Genomic DNA, 17,381 nt, shown 5'->3' with positions numbered 1-17,381 from the left:
GCAGTATGTTTTAGTGGGAGGTGTTCCTCAGAAACTAAAACTTACACTTCATTCACGTTGATGAACTCTAAGTCAACATAGGCAAAAAAGTGCTCAAGTAGAGGTAACAGTAGTCATAAAAATAACTACTTGAGTAAGAGTACAAAAGTATTTACTAAAAAGAGATGGGTATGGTTAAAGAAGTGAACATAAACCTGTATTTATTAGTGATTAAATGACAATTCATCTCCTGATTAGACAACCTGCAACATATACACTAGACAAAACTCCCATATTTGTCATGTCCACATGACAAATATAACAGAGCACAAATAACGAGTTTTCTCTAAAATACTACTCAAGTAAGAGTAAAATGTATACAGCCCTATAACTTCTCTGACAAGTACAATTTACTCGAAAACTTTACATCTCGTTTCTACTCTACACTTTAGGCATAAAGTTGAAAGGTCAAACATAAGCCCTGTTCACACTTAACAAAATATTTAGAAGTGTTCAGAACTATAAAGAAAGAAAAAAAGTTGTCTGGCTCAGCCTTTTGCCAAAATGCAATGCAGCAGCATCCAAAAACGAACTGCATCAGCCAATCAAATACATGCGAGCACAGATTATAGGTAGATCAAGTTGTGATGTGAATGGCATGTTGAATATGACACAATCACAAGGGGACAGCTCCAAAAACATGACTGGACCGGAAATGCATGTGATTTAATTGGATTTGATAAAGTGACCATATAAGGTAAAGTGCAAACACAACGTCTCTGACCATAGTGCTGCCATTCATTGGAAGCTCCAAAGAGAATCATGTTAGTGTGAATGCCTTCTGATTCCCTCAGGAAACCAAGCAGCCTTTTTTCTACTCTAACTGAACTATGTGAAAGTGATAATAAATAACTATATGATGAATAAGAAAAATTGCGTGGAATCACCTACCTCGACAAATGAACTACTTTGCCAATATAGTGGAAACAGGAGAAAATAACTGCCCAATCAGAGTTCAGTATGTCAATCACGTGCCGAACACCACACAAACCTTTGATACTCAGGTTTATGAGAAGCAAGAGGAAGCCTGCTAATTTGAGTCCCTGCATGTGTGAACAGGGCAGTGTGTTTTATACTCATTTAGCCTGTTAAATGTGGAGCTGAAGAAAATCCACACAGCAACACTTAAAGTTACTGTAAGGAACTTTTAACTGGTTATGAAACAGTCTCAATTTAAAACTGATGCCTCTATGACCTACTTACGTAAGCGAGACCATCAGAGGTCTTAATGTCTGCCACAGTGCAGCGCTGCAGGTCAGCTGTTTTATGCGGTGTAGGACATTAAGCAGGCTTGTGGGCATGTGAGTAAATAAAGCCTCATATCGTAAGCTGCATTGTAACTACTTGTGGGGCACCGGCTTTGCTTTTACTGGTTGTGTCCTGTTCGATACCAGTGATACTGACAGGACAGAAATATAAAAGGTGCTTTATAGCGCCTAATGCCTTACTCCCAACTCCCACCTCAGCTGAGTCAATAAACAATCTGAATATGTCTGGATACAAGAACAGGGTCACAAAGTCCTCTATACAAGGGAAAAGCTGTTGCTCTTGTCTGGAGCAAAGATGTCTCCCCCCCCCGATGGTTTCTGCTTTAAAGCCGACTCTTCTGTCCAACATCTCTCTGAGAGAGAGAAAGTATTTCCTTACAGGATCAATAGAGGATCTCCTCGGCATTATTAATGCTGAGATGCAATCACAGTTATATGGTTCCTTCAATAATGGAGTCTAACTTTAGAGACCCCCGGTGAGCAAGCACAGCAGGGCGCCACACTATGGAGACGGCCCTGCCCACCTGGGTGATGGGGACTCGCTGTGAAAGACTCAGGGGAAGGCTGTGAATAGGGATCAACCCACCACACTTGTGTCAGCCCCATGGGAGATGAAAAAGAAGGGATGAGTGTGTGCAAAGGAGAGACTGTGAGAAATCGAATGTGAGGGGAAACAGTGAGAGCTACTGCAGCTTGAGGGAGATGGAGTGTATTGTAAGCAGGTAACTATCCACACGCTCTCTGCGTCGTGACTCTCTTATCTAAAAGGCTTTTTATTGATTGGATACGACCAGAATGTGTGTTGGATGTATGTGGGAAGCGGAGACAGATGGATGCACAGATGGAGGATGGAGGACAGAGGAATAATCAAATTAATAAACAAATCAACAGCACACAACTACTCAATATTGACATTATCTTGAATACATTTTGCAACAAATGTTTGTAATATTTCCAGGGCGGTGAGTGTTCGATACATGCTTTCCAACTATGTTTGACCTTTAAAATGTGTGACCACGTGGCCAATGAGAAATGGTCAGTGAGTGTACGGCCCATTAGCCATTTGCTCATGCACAAATGTGCAATTTGGACACAGAAAATTATGACAAAGGAAAAGAAAAGATGCTTTGAATACTATTTGAAACCAATCACCCCAGATATATTTTAAAGGCCGACTAATAACCAGCTGCCTTGCGTCTCTCTGTTGCAGCCTCCAAATAAAGTCAATTTGTGTGATTTTTGCGTTGTTGTTGCTGCTAGGATACTACAAAGTCATCTGACAAGTAAATTAATGTTGTAGCTACAGCTAACTTATTATGTCAAACTGTGGTGTTGTACCAGAAGTTGGAAAGCTGGTGTGTTTAAGGTGATCTTCCAAAAAGACAAAACAGTAGCTTACGTAGTATTTGATGGGGGATGATGGGGGCTGTCTGTTGTGCTCAAGTAGCAGATGAATATGTAATTGCATCTGTTTCTCTGAGACGCGACTGTTAAAAATCAACAAATTGCCATCATGCTGTAGCTGATATACATGCTGTTTAAAAATGGTCTGGACACTGTTGTAAATAACAGTTTGTGGTGGTCTATGTATTCCAGGAGAGGGTTTTGTTGTGCACCTTAAGGTGCAAGTTACACTGTTAATACTTAGGTGAAATATTCCCTTGAGTAAATGACTGAATAGGTTCTACTTTTCAACTACTGGAATTATTCAGGATTACACGATTTAATATTTATACATCTTGTGTTGAAATTATTCTTAAAGGTGCAGTGTATACTATTTGGCAGCATCTTGCGATGAGGTTACAGAGCAACTACCTTGAACTTCTGCCATGCGGCAAGTGTGTAAGAGAAATAATGTGGCAGGCGCAAAAACGTGAATGGCCCTATGGTTTGGTTTGTCTGGTCTTGTTTGCTCTAGAAATATGGCGACCAGCTCCGTGAAGTGGACCTGCTCGCTATGTAGATACGAAGGTCTCATTTTAAGTAAACAAACCACTTTTAGGTGATTGCACTTTAGAAAACATACATAGAACTTGTGGTTACAGCATGCAAAGTTGTGTATACAATATGCCTGGTGTTCAAATGGTTAAGTCTTGACAAGACAACGGCATCATGGACGCTACTGTTGGAATCTAGAAGCCACCCAGGCCAACAATTTAGCAAGCTAGCTAGTAACTGGTAGCATAGTGCAGGAAATGCAAAGGCACAATGGCAGAGGAAAAAGATGAGGCCATTGGGTACATCAATATGTTCCTCAGACTTATATAATTATAAAGAGAAATTCTATACGACTAAGACAGGGGTCGGCAACCTGCGGCTCTTTAGCCTCTCTGTTGCGGCTCCCTGAGGTCCCTAACTGGCGCACCGGATCCGGACCCAGGAACTAAAAACCGATAGATAATTCGGAATTATACATATTCGGCACCGAGTTTAAACTTTAATCGGCGCCTCTTATTCAGCTGTTACGGCACTTGTTCGGCGGTGCAGGAAACACACCGACCAATGCATTGCAAATCACATCACGTGATGCAGCTCAGCCAATCAAATATGGGTATTCCGACAAGTTTCCTGACTCGAGCGAGGTTTACACACACGTGACACACGGGGCTGAGACGAGGAAATAGAAAGAAGAGCAGGAGAATTGCGCTAATCTAAGACGTTATCTCGCATGACGTTCTCCAAAAAGAGAAACGTGTTCAGAGAGAATATAGTTTATAAGCAAGAATGAACAGAATCGTATATGTTAATTATTCCCACAGGCAGTTAAATCCTCTACCCCTGTCAAGCGCTTTTCCCTGCAGGTGGCTAATCATGATTTTCAGACCACCGCCCTCTGTAAACTATCAATGGATAAATCCAAAAAAAGAAAAGTCACAGGAGAAAATAGAGAGTTTAACTCTGCGTGGACGTCTTCATTTGCTTTCACTGCCAACGATGCTGAATTACCTGTATGCTTCCAGAACAAGCACACAGCATTTGCTGAAAAGTGTCACGCTGGAGATGAGCAAAAAAGAGTGAATTCTCAGCTGCTGCAGCAAACTCTCCTCTTCATAAGAGTTTGATATTGTTATATCAGGTAAAATTGCAAAGAAATGTCAAGAATTGTCTTTATTCTTGTTCTATATTTTCATAAATACAACAAACTATAGTTTTTGTATATATAATATAACTATATATACAACTTTATAAGCTGTGATATCAAATAGCTTTTGCGGCTCCAGACTAATTTTATTTGGTTGCCGACCCCTGGCCTAAGACTACGATATATTAACTAACCAGCTACAGAAATTTACCTTTCATGGCTGCCGCCATTTTTTAAAACATCAGCAAACATATCAGAACTCATGAACTCTGAGTTTATTCAGAATACCACAAGAGGGATTTGAAGGCAGCATCAGAGCGGTTTTAGTTTTTGCCTGAGTGATGTTCCTGTTCATCTAACAAATGTCCAATATTCTTAAATTTGCACTGTTGGGTGATAATTCTTAGTTGGTTCATCACTATGAGCAACATTTTTCATTCTATAGGCATATATAGGCAGGGACTTCAGCTGAGTCAACATTTAGCCCTCTGGACAACATGCAATGAACCAAAACCGCAACTTAAGCATCATGGACCCCACCAACCCCCACTGATTAAAAACGAAAAGCCCTTCTTCAGTCATGTTCAGGGCTGCTGAGACATCAAGGGCAGGAAGTAAAGCACTGAATTGGGACATTTTAATGAACTACATGTTCTATTCTAGTCAGATGTAATGCTGCGTTCATGTCACGTCAGAGTCACCGTGATTAACAGTTTCTCACTTGTAAATACGGTTGTAAACATCCAAGTCCAAGAGAGTTTTCTGAAAGGTCTAATCCGTCTAAATTAGCGGCTTTTAGTTGCTAGAGAGAACATTTTAAAAAGCCAAAAGCGATCAACACTGCTGCTGTATCCTCACCATAACACACGGCTTATTCCATACTGATTTCTGTTAATCATGTACCGCTGCACTTACTGATGTATAAATATGTACTAACATTCCCATGTGTTTATGGTTCCGTTTATAGAAGAACAGTGGTTTATAGCAGAGTAAAATGCACAAACTCTGGAGTTTACATTGTATTTTGAGCAGAAAATCAGATTTATTATCAGAGAAGACTTGAATCTGGACTCACATTTAAGATACGTGGTGGTGGTTTTTATTTTATCGGAAAATATTTTTGTCAGAATCTCAATTTACTTTCATATTGTTATATGAAATCCCACCTTTCACATTTCCGCATTAGTACTTCAATTCAAGGTCATCCAATGATTAATTTGACATTTTATTAGTTTTTCAATACGGTTTGGAATTGGCAACTTCTCAAATCCAATTTCGGTGGAGCATACCGACTAATACGGAACAGGTCAGCACTTTTTTGCTGCTCAACTCTTTCTCTTAACCTTACAGGCTTCTTATTAACATACAACCCTGCTATGTCTGAAGCAGTCAGCTAACACGAAGAGCACAGGCTTTTATAAAACACAGCGGAACAGCCCGCCTGTGTATGACTAGGTAACGAGCCCTATTGACGCCCACCACAAATGTATTGGAGAGGCTTTGAGAATGCTTGGATGAATCAGAGCGTTCTTCAGCTCATCCAGGACAAACCTGAGGTACTCGAGCAAAGGCTTTGAGAAAGAAACTGACCTCTAAATGAAAGTCACTAGCACTCAATCCCAGGCACAAGGATAAAAACCTGTGTCTCATCATAGACTCTTATTTACCTTTCAATGCCCAGAACTTGACCAAAACTGCCTTTTATCACTTGAAAAGTATTGCCAGTGTGTCTGTTCCTCTCCCAGGCGAATACGAAGAAATGTGTGCACGGTTTAACACACGTAGACTCGACTATTGTAATTCTCTACTTTCTTGCCTTCCTAAAAAGCCGTAGATCAACTTCAACTCATGCAAAATTCAGTTGCTTGTGTGTTGAGCAGGGCCAGAAGGGGAGCACACATTACACCTGCACTGGATACCTGTTAGAGATTATATTTAGGGCAATGTATGCTGCCTCTTTTGCTCACCACACAGACTGTTTACCTGCATTCAACCAGACTGCTTGAACGCGATTGGTCAACACGAGGCAGACTTAAAACGGAGACCAGATCGCTTACGATGCCAAAATCTGGTCCGTTGTCTACAAATTCTACATGTGAATGCAGAATCTGTTTATAGAGATTATGTACCCACTAAATCCCTCAACTCCTCTGATAGTTGTCTCTTAGTTGTTCCTTGGGTCCGAGGCCACTTTTAGCCACTCTGGCCACTGCTTATCCAACGGCCTGCCTGAGGAGAGCAGAGAGTGTGGATATATCTTAACACACATTTCTAGCCTGGCGGTTTAGTTAATACTTTTATTATACTATACTTTATTTTACTCTTTTAAATGTCTTTATTCATTGAAATGTTTTATTGATTAAATATTTGTTCTTTTTTACTTTTTATGTTCAGAACTTGGGAGTTCATTTGACGTATGACTTGTTCCATATAATTAAGATTGATTGACTGAATGATTGATGATGATTGATTGATTGGTGACTGTAGCTTTGAATTCAGATCACAGTTTGTTTGTCCTTGTAAGAAACCATGTTTGCTTTTTTCTATTTACGTCAGACTGATTTCAAACCATTGTTACACACGTCTCTGATGTTTCTATTCAGTGTTACTCATGCCAAACGGAAGATAAGATGAGATACGGTGAGCATTCTTTCCCCGGCGCTGTCTCTGCCGTAAACTAGTGTGACGTTTGTGGGTGCTAAAACTCCCCTTACAGCAAACGGTTCATAAATTACTTTTCCCCCTCTCCACAGAAGCCCATTCTTTATTCTTGTGAACCAAGTAATAATAGTTGAAGAGGACACGAGAACTTGAGCATGAATGGCGAGCTTCAATGATGTCAAACCCAACGACTGATGTTGGCGAGGTTGAGAAGGCAGAATGTAGAAAAAATAAAATCTTCAAAGGCGTTCGTCATGGCTCTAGTGGTTTCCCATCCTGCAGTAGTTTTATGTACAGTACGAAGGCTTTTTCTGTGTAATGCTTATCCCCTGGACAAAAGTGGTGTTTGACAGAAGAGGAGAAGGAATAAGCAGAATGGGGTGAAAAGAAAATCAAAGGAAGTGTCCATTGATAAAGATAATCTAAAAAAGTAAGAACAGTGACAAATAAGACGCGGAGGTGTGAGAGATGTTGTTCAATTCATGAATAATCCTCGTGAATCTTGTTGAAACAGGAAATATGTTGAGAGTGAACAGGTTAACTCCCCAAAAATGATCCACTTACTCACTGGATCAATTAGTATGATTTTGAAAAGCCTTAAATCTAAATAAGTAGATGTATTACTTCTCCAATAATCAGTTTCTGAGATGTTAAATGTAACGAGGAAACCAACAGTGAGTCCCTTCATTCCTTATTAATCCAAAAGCTTTTGGAGATTCGGCATTTGATGGACAAACAGTTGAAAGAAAAAACAAACCGTAAGAATAACCATTAACATAAATGTAACAAAAACAGAAACAAAGACACAAATAAAACATTCATTTGTAAATTGTAAATCTGGGCAAAAAATATACTGGCCGCATATTTTGCAATAAAAGGTGGTATTCAAATAATGGACAAGGCACATTATATGTATAAGTATAATCCTGTCTAGAATGAACAAATTACAGTTGGTCCTTAATAAACAGCTAAAAACACATTGATGGGGAAAATTGTTGTGCTAAGATGATGCATTTACATTTCTGCAACACTTATTCCATCAGCCAACAAGACCTTTAAGTAACATTGCTGACAATTATTTGTTAATTCCCTGTTAATCACTTCTACTTATATTTTGTATTTATTTTTTTAATTTTTGTAAAGGTACAATCAATAAAAACTTAACACTTCCTAGATATTTTTCTAATTAAAAGGCCACCAGCAAAGGGTTTCTCCCTTTCAGCCTGTGGAGGGATTTGTTAAAGTGTAAAACATCTGTACAGAAAATGTGAATTAGCTGGTAAGTGGAAAAAAAGGGAAACTCAGAGCAGCTGACTGGTGAGTATGACATAACTATAATGTTGTGCTATAATGCTGCGAAATGTAAATTATACTAAATTGATCAAGAAAACTGATTTAAAAAAAAAAAGTGTTGAGCTTGCATTAAGAGCAAACAACAGCAAATCTAAACCGGAGCAGGAAAAAAAGAAAAGAAAAAACGGGGAGGTTTCTTATACGATACGACATACATATAAAAATGGGACCATTTGAAATAGGCTACTATTTGAGAATTTACAGCACTAGATTTGAAGTATTCTCTCCAAAGTAGAGCACATAAAACACAAGTTTGGACAGGAAAGTAAAAGTGCACCACTGTTAGTCCTAAGAACCACACACATACACACAAACACTCTTGAGGAAACACAGGACAGGCACACGGTGTCTCTGCACAAACCCTCAGCCGAAAACTAATTAAATTCGAGTGGAAAGTACGGATGTGTAGGTTCTGTGTGTGCATGTGTGTTCATGTCATGTGTGTGTACATGCACTAACAAACTGTGCCTGAGCATGTGACAAGAAATGATTCACCTTTCAGAAAACGTTATTAAGAGACTGCTGAGCCACTTCAAGTTTAGCACCTCCAGGTCTTTTCTAAAAAGATACAACAGAGATGTGACAGCCTGCTTCTGAATTACTTACTACTTCTTAAACCTCCTCAACCAACTTAGTTTATGGGTGTCATTTTACCTTTCATCGCACTTATGGCTAAGAAAAAAAGAAAAAACGACCCCCGATGGTTCTGTGAAACTACTGAAACTTTGGATATGAAATCCATATTAAGTACTAATATCACTCAGAGTGTGTGCCTAAGAGCAAGCGATGTTCCACGCTCAGCCGCTTGGCACCCGGAGGTTTATAGAAGAAATGTGGAGCTTTAAATCTGCCAAACTACTGCTGCTTTGGCTGTGAAGGGTGAAACAAAGGCAGAGAATTGTACCTGCAGGATGGAAAACAACAGAGGAGACAGACGGGAAGACAGACAGAGAGACAGACACGAGGAAACCAGGATAATGAACTCTCTAGACTTCACCTTCCTGAGAGAGCGACAGAAAGAGGCAAAGACTTGCGACAGCGGTTTTTTGTTTATTTAGGATGGCGGTGGAATGCCACTTACTTCTCGATGAGGTCTAACGTCACCCCTGGCACCAACTTGGCACTCTTCTGCATACAAAACCTGGGGGAGAAAACCAGACAAAGAAAAGCTGCTGATAAGAGTTGGACAGAAAACAAGAGGTGCTCACAGACTATAGCAATAAAAACGTTTGGCCTCTGTAGTACAGATTTTACGACCTACGGGAGACAATCGACAGATAAAACACTCAAATGAAAAATGAGAGTTTTAAAGATTACAACCACTGAGCACATTGATAAGTGTATTTTGGGTGAGTTACAGTCAAAGGGGAGGGGGCGGGCAACAGGAAGCACAGTCATATATTTCTGAAACGTCTGGCATGGGGGTTATTGTTTACTGTGCATGGATAGCTCTGACAGGTCGGGCCAGCTGCAAGTCACAGCAGGTTGCTGCTTGGAGCCTTGACAGCTCGGCACAGGAGCCTGGAGGAGAGAAGGCGTGAGTCTGTGAGTGTGCATGTACGTTGGAGCGTTGGAGATTAACGTTAAAAAAAAAAAAAAAAGATGACGTTACTTTTACTCAGTTGTTGTTTTTCTTCCTCCGAAGGAGGGAATGACGGAAAAAGTTTGAGAACCACCGCTTAACACATGAGTTACCGGGCTGCCTTTAATGTTTGACTTAACTGACTTTTACTGAACGCTTTGTTTCATTCTCCTCGCCTGACGCTGAAAAGTTGAGAATATTTGAACTTTAATAAGCCACTAAAAACCGCCTGAACAATGTGACACGAGAGAGGAAACCAATGGTTTTGCAAGGGAAGCCTTTCTAGCGACTTGTTTCGGTGTGTTCGGCCCCCAAGTCTGTAGCAATTCTAATTGTAGGATTTTGCGGCCTCCAGCAATGAGGTTGCAGATTGCAACCAACCGAATAACCCTCCGCTCACCCCTCCCTTCCCCAGTGTGTCGGAGAACTACAGCGGCCTTCAGGTATTGTAAAAAGGCCCTTGCTAGAGCAGAACGGTGAACAAGAGGACCCGCTCCCTTTGTAGGTATGGATCCCTTGTTTCAGGTGATTATACCTGAAACGAGGGATATATACCCCCTCCCTCTGAAACTCTCTCCCCCAGCACCTCAGACATTCTCCGTCACTCGCCACTTTCAAAACTGCACTTAAAACTCATCTATTTAAATCGGCTTTTAACCTGTAAAGCTAGTTAAGTATGTTTTTGTGTTATTCCTTACTGTTATGTCATCTCTTTTGTTTATATTCTATTTATATATTATTATTATTATTATTATTGTACACTAATATATAACATTGTTGTGAATATTTTATTCCATTTCCGAGGTCTGAAGTTTCAGGTGCCACGGTGCCCAAAGATTACAGCTGTTGCAGTAATGTTGGCTGGCAGGTTTTAAGTTACAAGGTTTTAAGTCACGATTATGAGATCTGAAATGGTTCTGACTGTAGGAAGCACAAAATATGACCTGACTGAATTTAGTGATCAGTGGATTTAATTAAATTAGTTGAAATTTGACAATGCTAAAATAAAATTGCACAAAACTAATCTCGTCTGTTGACACTTGTCCCAAAGCTTTCACATTCAGCTCGTCATGTATAAAGTATCATGAGGTTATGGAGTATAAGTGATTCAGTTTTCTCCACCAACAAGTGAAGCCACCGTTAGCCGTTAGACGTCCTGCATGGATTTGTATCCAACAACTATTCCACCCTAACAGTGATGTAATCTACGGCACTCACATTGAAAGGTTGTTCCTGATGCTGGAGAATAATGAGATCCCACATGACACCAGAGAGACTTACTGTCTCTTATAAGAACAGCATGGGCCCCGAGTGTGCAAGGCACTCTAGGAACAAAGAGCAGGATGGATGGAACCAGGACAAATTGTTCTAAAGTCTTAATCATCAGAAACTTTTTAATGAAAGCCATAATGCACAAAATCTGCATTGATATGTGCCAGCACTTTACCGTTTGGTGGGAACAAAGGTATTTTATCTTTTATCAAATACAAAACAATCCAAGACTGTTTACTTTTGAATTTCATTTGAACAACCGATGAAATATTTTGTTTATGTTTTTGTCTTTGCTTGCTGCAAAAGGAATTCGGGGAATTCTCCAACATAAAAAGAGACGATTAACTCAACATGGAGTCTGGCAGAAACAGACGAGCCGAAGTAAACAGAGCACAGACAAAGCACGAGGTTGCATCAGCGAGAGCGTGTTTCCACCCAACCTCTGTGCAAGGAGACGTAAAGTCGCTCAGGGGTTGAACATAGAATGATAAGAAAGAGAAGAGGAGAAGAGGGGAGTGTTTGGTCACATCCAATCTATGAACCCATCGGCTATCTGAGCCAAGTCTTCCTCTTCCATGTGCCGGTCATTGTTCACAGTCCGATTAGCAACTTGAGATCCAAGAATGGATACGGAGTTGAGAGACGAGTTCGACAACCGGTCTGTTTGACAAGTAGCCATTTTACTATAGAGCTCATAAAAAACGAAATTGCAAAACTGCATTTCGGCCAATGCGTTGCGGCCCTTGTGCTCTCCATGTGGACTGTTCAACCGTGATCGGTCGATACTACTCGGGCTACAAAACAGGAACCAGAAGTTGTCCGATACCAAAACATACAGCAAGTGAATATGTTTACTGCTTAGCAATGAGACTAAAGTACCGCAAGTAAATAACGTGACAAATGTGTTGTCCAGTATGTGATACTGCTGTAAGAATATGCTAATGATGTATACAATTGGTATCAATCCATGGTATGCAGCTAGAAGCTAAAATTCATCCCTGTGACGGACTCAAGAGGGCGATGCAGATGTGTGCATGTATAACTTCACAGACCGCAGTGCATTCCAACAGGATATAAATGCTGAGGCTGAATGGTTTGAGTGGTGAGGTCGGTTGAGAGAGCTTTTATGGAGGCTTGTGCAGTATCTTTGTTAGATCTTTCCTCATTCTGGTCTCACCTAAAACTCACTAGCCTTTGTCAAATACCTCCTGAATGCACTTCGGCCTAATAAGGCTTTCAATCTAGTATTTGCTAATTAGAGCTGCATTTATACTATCCAAAGGAAAAATTTGTCACTTCAGGGGTACTGTAAATTCTAACAACCCAAAGGACGACACTGTCAAACAAACAATAGCTCTTTTCAGAAATGAGTCAAGCTTGGAAAATATTTCGAAAAAGCATCAGACTGCCAGTAGTTATAGGGGACAGCCAGCTTTTTATCATTCCTGTGCCATTTCAGTTTTATTTATTCTGTAACTCACGTCATAAATGGTCATATCGTAAAATGTGCCACAGCAGCGTTTCAAGAATACAGCATGAAATGTCACTTTGGCCAATAAGAAAGTTGGAAAGGAGGCAGTGACATACAGGATTACTGGGCTCCAAAAATCCGATGTTTCTTGCATAAACAACAGAATACCAAATTATAACAGAGCAGTGTGGTGTTTGTAGAGGTGTGCGGTTACTTTGTAGCAGCCTGATCTAATGAAGGTAAACATGGTGGACGGTCGTGCGTAATAACACTGCGCTCTGGTGCGTCACTTCTTAAATTGGTAGCTGCAGACTTATCAACATATGTGTCCTGCTGCCATCAGATGCCTGCAGGGATTTAATGAACTGAAGGACAAGCTTTTTACACGGTATAAAGCAGATGTGGACAACAGATACTGTAAGAATCCTTCATATATACAGTAAATACATGCATTTCTGCTTTAACCACAATAATCTATTTTAATGCCAATTTAAATGTATCTACTGCTGGGGAGTGTGAAACAATTTTGATATGCGTTTTGTATTTTGTTTGCTCATGTTGATAAAGTGATTTGTGTCCAAAACAGATGTGGTTCTGAGAAGTTTGTTCTCACAATAGTCAATTTTCAATAAAATACCAAAACTCTATCTTTGTGGTACCTCATTTGAATAAACCTCCCTGCTGTTGTGACTCTAAAGACATTTGCACTGAGCAATAAAATACCACACAGAGAGGCGAAGCACATTTTAACATCCGCAAAATACCAAACAGCACTGATCGTCACAGCCCAACAAAAATAGGGCCCTAGGTCTGGAATGGCAGCTAAAACCAGTTTGTTTGTGTTGTGAAACAGGTTTTACACGTCTGTCCTAAAGGGCTGAATTGCAGAAGTATCCTCAAATCTGCCTGGTAGTAAAGGTTTCCTGGTTTCCTAGTTTCCTTCTCAATCATTTTAATATTTTTAGTAGAACTAAATAAAAGTCAAGGGAACATCAAAGTAACGGGTTCATCCTCTGGAGACCATGGTTTGCGCCGATCCATCTCGTAAAAGTTGAAATATTTCACCAGACAGCTGAAAACGTCTGGTAATGCTATAGAGGAATAGTTGTCAAGATATTTTACTCCAAACCAAACACGTCAACCTGCAGGTGCCTCTACCTGAAAAGGCAAGGGATAGTTCTTGATGACCTTTCAGGCCGGAACAAAGTGGTGAAACAACCGGCTGACCAATTGATATTGCTATCCCTAGAAACAAGTCTGCTTGTGTGGCTACAAATTATCAGCACAAAAATGTAAATTTGAACAGGCTATATGTTTATAGAAGAAAATATAGTAATCCTTTCGTATTTGACTAAGGGAAGAAAATACCTGCAAGTCATATAGTCAATGGATGGTAGAGGTGAGACATACAACTTTCCAAGTGGATCGTCTCACCTTTAACTGTTTTGACAATAATAAGGGTTCTCCGAATGATCAGCCAGTGATTGTTATCGTCCAATATCTGTCTTAAATAGTTTGATCGTTGGTCTCTATAAAGGCCGATCAGATGACGCAAAACTTGCGCGATCATTTATCTACGTGCTACTAAAATGGATTTACCACGCAAGTGTACCACACGTGGTTTTTATTCACACTTCTCACGCAACACGTACACTCTCATTTTGATCTATGCATGTGTCTGCACAGGCTCTGTACATGCTCGCGTCTCAAGCACATCGAGGAGCTGCAGTTTTTTTTCATGGACAAACTGCAATATACACTGTACATTTACTGACACTTGACAAATTTACTGGTAGTTTCTCTTCTGCTCCAATCGTTATCGGCTAATACTGCTTCCAGAGATCGGTGATGGGTCCCAAAAATATTGATCGGAGCACCTTCTGAGTAATAAATCGTAAGTTAGCTTTTTTTGTTGAGGAAACTAGTCAAACGTTGGGATGCACCAATGACTATGGATGACACACTGACAGAAGTACATGAGGGCTGGAGTTCAGAGATGAAGAGGAAATTGAAGGATTATTACGACAGCAAGGTGGCCAAACTTGAATTGGATCGGTAAGTAGGAGAAAGCTAGTGTGTGCAGAGAGGAGAAGGTAAAGTGCCATGAACATACTAAACTTTGATGAGGGAAATTAAGTGGATCTTTTGTGGAGAAACTACACTGCTCCCTTGGTGTTTGGAGGAGGAGGAACCGGCGGAGCAGAGTTTCCCCTCTGGTCCCTGAGGAGCCAGCTGTCTTCCACGGCTCATTACTCCTTCAATCAGCCTTCTGTCCCAAGTCACCTTCTCTATCAGTCATGTACAGGAGGGACTGCTGGGCGATCTCAAAGTGAATCTGCTCTGTCACTGACCTACAATAATCACATCACATATCACACTCAGTATGTTCCATGAAATCATCTAAAATATAAATACGACAGTGTTCTTCCCCTTTGAGAGAGAGAAAGAGTCTTGACTCCTCCAGAACCTGAATTGCATCCATGGTGAGGAACGGCCGTATCCTCCTGATGTTGTAGACAACGAATCTTCAGAGGTTCCTCACAGCCCGAGCTGTGAATACCACTGCCTTCTCCCTCATTATGTGATTATGCTCGCTTAAATTGACCAACATTAACCTGAACATTAACCTTAATGTTGTTGTTGATTTGTTTGCTCTAACCAAACATTAACAAGCTGCATATTCGGGCCAGTTGACACAAGTGCTTTGGTAGCCGTTATTAGCTGTTCTGTGGGTCAAATTGTACTTCTAACTTGTACAGCTGTGTAAAAAAATTATAATCAAATAAATAAAAACAATAATAAACTTCCAAATGGAATACATAATAGAAATAAATAACATTAATAAAACTATAACTAAACAAATGAAAATATTAGCAATATAGGAAAATGATGTTGCCATACTTCCTGCCTACAATGCTCCAAGTGGTAAAGTCCGTTTTGTAGTAGCATGTATAATGACTATGAGAACAAAAGAATATTTGCATTTCAACTGCTTCTTACCACATTGCTTATTGTTACATAAGGTCATAATAAGCAGCTCATTAAGCGGCAGCAGGCTGCTAAGCTTTGGTACAAAGGCTCTTCTTTCAAAGCAACATTTCCAATGATAATACATTATGATGAATGTGCTCTGTTTGATCATGAATAAGACAAATGAGAAGGTGCTGGCCGATCAGCATAGATGCATGCTTCATTACGGCTATCACTTTAAATTTGCATCAAAGTGCACTGCTAGTGGTACACTGGACACATTAGGCTAATTAAAATATACTTCCTTACAGCACAATTCAGTTTAAAGAAATATCCAGCCTAAATAATTCACACTTTAATTTGTGAATTTGATCAAGTTTCTCTTTCAACTGAACAGCATGGAGAAGGACTGCAGTGATGATGTCACCGACAGAGAAAGATCCTGGAGCGGCTCCGACAGTGAATCATGGAACAACTGTTGAGAAGAGCGGTTTACAGCTGCCGCTGTGATTTCACCGGTTTAGGAGCAGAATGTCTGAACTCACAGCTGTAAGCCTGACATTCAATTAAAGTTCATTTGGATAAACGGTAATCAGCAGGTGTCACCTACTGAAATGACATCATTAGGTAGATTGTGTATGTCTGTAGAGACTGATATAATGAGGTAGACAATGGATTTCATTTATTTAAATATCTATTCATTTATATATACACACGGGTGACAAATCAAAGGAAAAAACCTTAATAAATATAATAAACATGTCCCACTTAATAGTTTGATTAAAATTATGTGAAATATAGGTCATGGCCTTCCCCGTCTCCAGACCTCCACCCAGTTTAAAATCTATGGAAGATTTCTGAGCAACATGTTGGACTGTGCTCTCAGCCATAATCATCAAAACACCACATGACGGAATATTTCTTTGAAAGTATGGTTTTCATTCTTCCAGTAAGGTTCAGAGAATCTATGTGAAAGAGCACTGGAGCTGTTTTGGAGGATTGTGTGCTCCAAACCATTGTTGGTTTCTCCATGTGTACGTCATCCATCGGTTTTCAACTCGGTACAAAAAGATGAACCACTAGTTGCTGGTGCGTCGCCTCTTTTCTATTTGTATCATTCTAAGGTGCATCATGGATGATTCACAATTTCTAATTCTGTTATATCACATGGACATCAGCTGGAATATCTTTTTTTACATTTAAAATGTTTTTACATGGGAAAAATGGACAGCTTATAAAACATAACTATAAGCCATAACAATCCATAACCGAGTATATCTTGATTTGAATGGATTTTGACCACTGCACTATATTTCATGGCACTACATACAATAGTTTATGATATTTCTCTCTGGACAGAACAACTGCACCAGACTGACTGACCCTGCTGACTCTAGAGGGCCTCTCCTAGCATGGCTAAAGTACGCACCCCGCACTTTTCTTTCTTCATCCATAGTTTATTTTTCTTCCTTCCCCTGCAAACCCCTGATGTCTCTCTATTTTCAGATGCTCACCTCCTCCATTCCCTCCCATCCATAGCAGCGGCGGGGAAATCCCTTGAAGATGGCGCTCCATCAGTAATGATTTTCTGCTCAGCTGAGCAATGAAAGGTACTCACTCTGCCTTGCTTACTCTGCCTCTCTCTCTCTCTCTCTCTCTCTCTCTCTCTCTCTCTCTCTCTCT

The 17,381-nt window shown here is 40.1% G+C and overlaps 1 protein-coding gene across 1 annotated transcript in view; it reads right to left on the bottom strand.

The window, feature by feature from the left end:
• rptor (regulatory associated protein of MTOR, complex 1) overlaps nt 1–17,381 on the bottom strand; it is a 177,898-nt gene that overhangs the window by 89,864 nt on the left and 70,653 nt on the right. The window contains 4 exon segments of the mRNA XM_031867108.1: nt 9,485–9,544; nt 15,289–15,294; nt 16,130–16,173; nt 16,872–16,885. Coding sequence (XP_031722968.1) covers nt 9,485–9,544; nt 15,289–15,294; nt 16,130–16,173; nt 16,872–16,885 — 124 coding nt within the window.

This window comes from Anarrhichthys ocellatus, unplaced genomic scaffold (assembly GCF_004355925.1).
Source record: "Anarrhichthys ocellatus isolate YVR2014 unplaced genomic scaffold, GSC_Weel_1.0 scaffold38, whole genome shotgun sequence".
Lineage (NCBI taxonomy): Eukaryota > Metazoa > Chordata > Actinopteri > Perciformes > Anarhichadidae > Anarrhichthys > Anarrhichthys ocellatus.
The sequence above is the reverse complement of the archived record's forward strand: the minus strand, read 5'-3'. Positions and strand labels throughout refer to the sequence as shown.